The 1,986-nt window shown below is 26.5% G+C and overlaps 1 protein-coding gene across 1 annotated transcript in view; it reads right to left on the bottom strand.

The window, feature by feature from the left end:
* The window catches only part of LOC111679668 (protein serrate-like), a 16,152-nt gene extending 15,566 nt beyond the window's left edge, over positions 1-586 (bottom strand). The window contains exon 1 of the mRNA XM_023441264.2: positions 238-586. Coding sequence (XP_023297032.2) covers positions 238-459 — 222 coding nt within the window. The 5' untranslated portion in view covers positions 460-586. The remainder of the gene's footprint in view (positions 1-237) is intronic.
* Between the last annotated feature and the right edge of the window lie 1,400 nt (positions 587-1,986).

A 1,986-nucleotide genomic window follows, 5' to 3' on the forward strand; every position in this document is an offset into this window, starting at 1 on the left:
AACTGAACTAGAACTGAACTAGAACTGAACTAGAACTGAACTAGAACTGAACTAGAACTGAACTAGAACTGAACTAGAACTGAATTAGAACTGAACTAGAACAGAACTGAACTAGAATTGAACTAAACTAGAACTGAACTAAAATTGTACTAAACTATAACATGTACATTTTTAAAACTCCATTCTGGCGATTGTAATACATTTTTACTTACAATAAACAAATTTAATTGCACTTACCTTAGTAACTAATAAACTTAATATAACAAGTATTAAAATACAAGGCATTGTATTGCTGGTGGTGGTAGCGATTAATTTTCTACTACAACTGGAACGGTTTAAAGAATTTATGCTGCAACTCCCATTCATTTCTGAAGATTTTCTGCGAAAATGTTTGGTAAACATTTTATGTGTAGCAGGTGATAAAGAAGATTTTATTAACGTTAACAGTGTTGATGACATGTGTAATAAATTTATTCTGTTTGTGTGTTTTTTAGAAAGTTTATAATTAATTGATTTCGGTTTTTTATCAATGAAATTTGCACAATTTCACTATTGTTTAAGAAACAAACTTTTAGTTTCAATCATATTTTTTTAAAGGTATTTCTGAAACGATTTTAAATTTTTAAATTTTGTTTAACAAAATTTGTATTTATCACTGTTTTTGTTTTATCATTGTAGTTGAAGATTTTTATTTTATACACTTTTTTTAATTATAATTTTGTTTTATAGTTTTATTATTAATTGTTTAAATCAAATTTAAAATTCCATACATTTGTGATGGTTAATTTGCTGCAAAGAAAGAAGAAAATTATTATTAAGAAAAAAGAAAACTAGATATAAATATTTCTAAAGTAAAATAATATTTTAATTAAAATTTCCTTTCTCTTAAACTATGATTTAATTTATTACTTTCTCCATCTTTTTTTTATAATTTCAATTAATTTTATGACAAAATATTATAAGAAAAATATATTAAAAAAAAAACCTGACCAGGCTCAATAATAATAATAACAACAATCATACATATATATGTAAAAAAGTCTTTTCAGTGTTGATTTTTCAGTTTTTTAATTCCATCATCACATGTTTTTAAAAAATTCATTCATCATTTTCATCTCTTAACCGGCTATAAACTACGAAAAAAAAAACTAAATACAAGCATCATGTTTAATGCAAATGCAATTCAATTTACATTAATTTAAAATTCACAATATTTTGTTGTTGTTGCTCTTTCTTATTTTTTTCGCTTTATTTTTCAAACCAAGTTTGAAAACGAAAATGTGGCCAGATTTCAGGAAAAGTGATAAAATTCTCGCAGAGAAGAAATATAAACGATGTGTATCTTTCTTATCAATTATTCATCACTTTGAAAGTAAAAGTAACTGCTTATTTTGCGTTTCTTAAGAAGTAGTTATCTCTTATTTGTATTCCTTTGTTTATAACTTTGCCAATTAGAAAGCAATTTTGTTGATTTTACATTATCAACACCGATTTCAGTTGAACAAAAAATATGACAGTTATTTATAATCCAAGACTGTAAGAACTTTGATCGTTACAAAAGTAAATAACTCATACGGCATCCCATTTTTAAGGCATAAAAAATAAACTATAAAAAATTAAAAAAAAAAACATCAACATTGTAAAAACTACTACAACAAATAAGCTGACTTAACCAGCATTTAATCACATACACATATTACAAAGTCAGCAAGAAAATAAACACACCATCATCATCATACCCCTGAGAGAAAGAACGACAGATGAGAAAGAGAAAAAAAAACAAATATTATAATGTTTTCATGAAACGATCATCATCATCGTCATCATCAGCATAAACAACAAACCAGAAAGAAGATCGATGAGCAGCAGCAACATTGTCAATGTTGTCACTTGTTGTTGGCATCATCGACAACCACAAGGCAAAGAACAACAAGCCAGTCAGCGCAGTTAGCAGTAGTGAAGGTACGCATGCAGGGAAATTAGTGG

The sequence above is a fragment of the Lucilia cuprina genome, chromosome 4, assembly GCF_022045245.1.
Source record: "Lucilia cuprina isolate Lc7/37 chromosome 4, ASM2204524v1, whole genome shotgun sequence".
Lineage (NCBI taxonomy): Eukaryota > Metazoa > Arthropoda > Insecta > Diptera > Calliphoridae > Lucilia > Lucilia cuprina.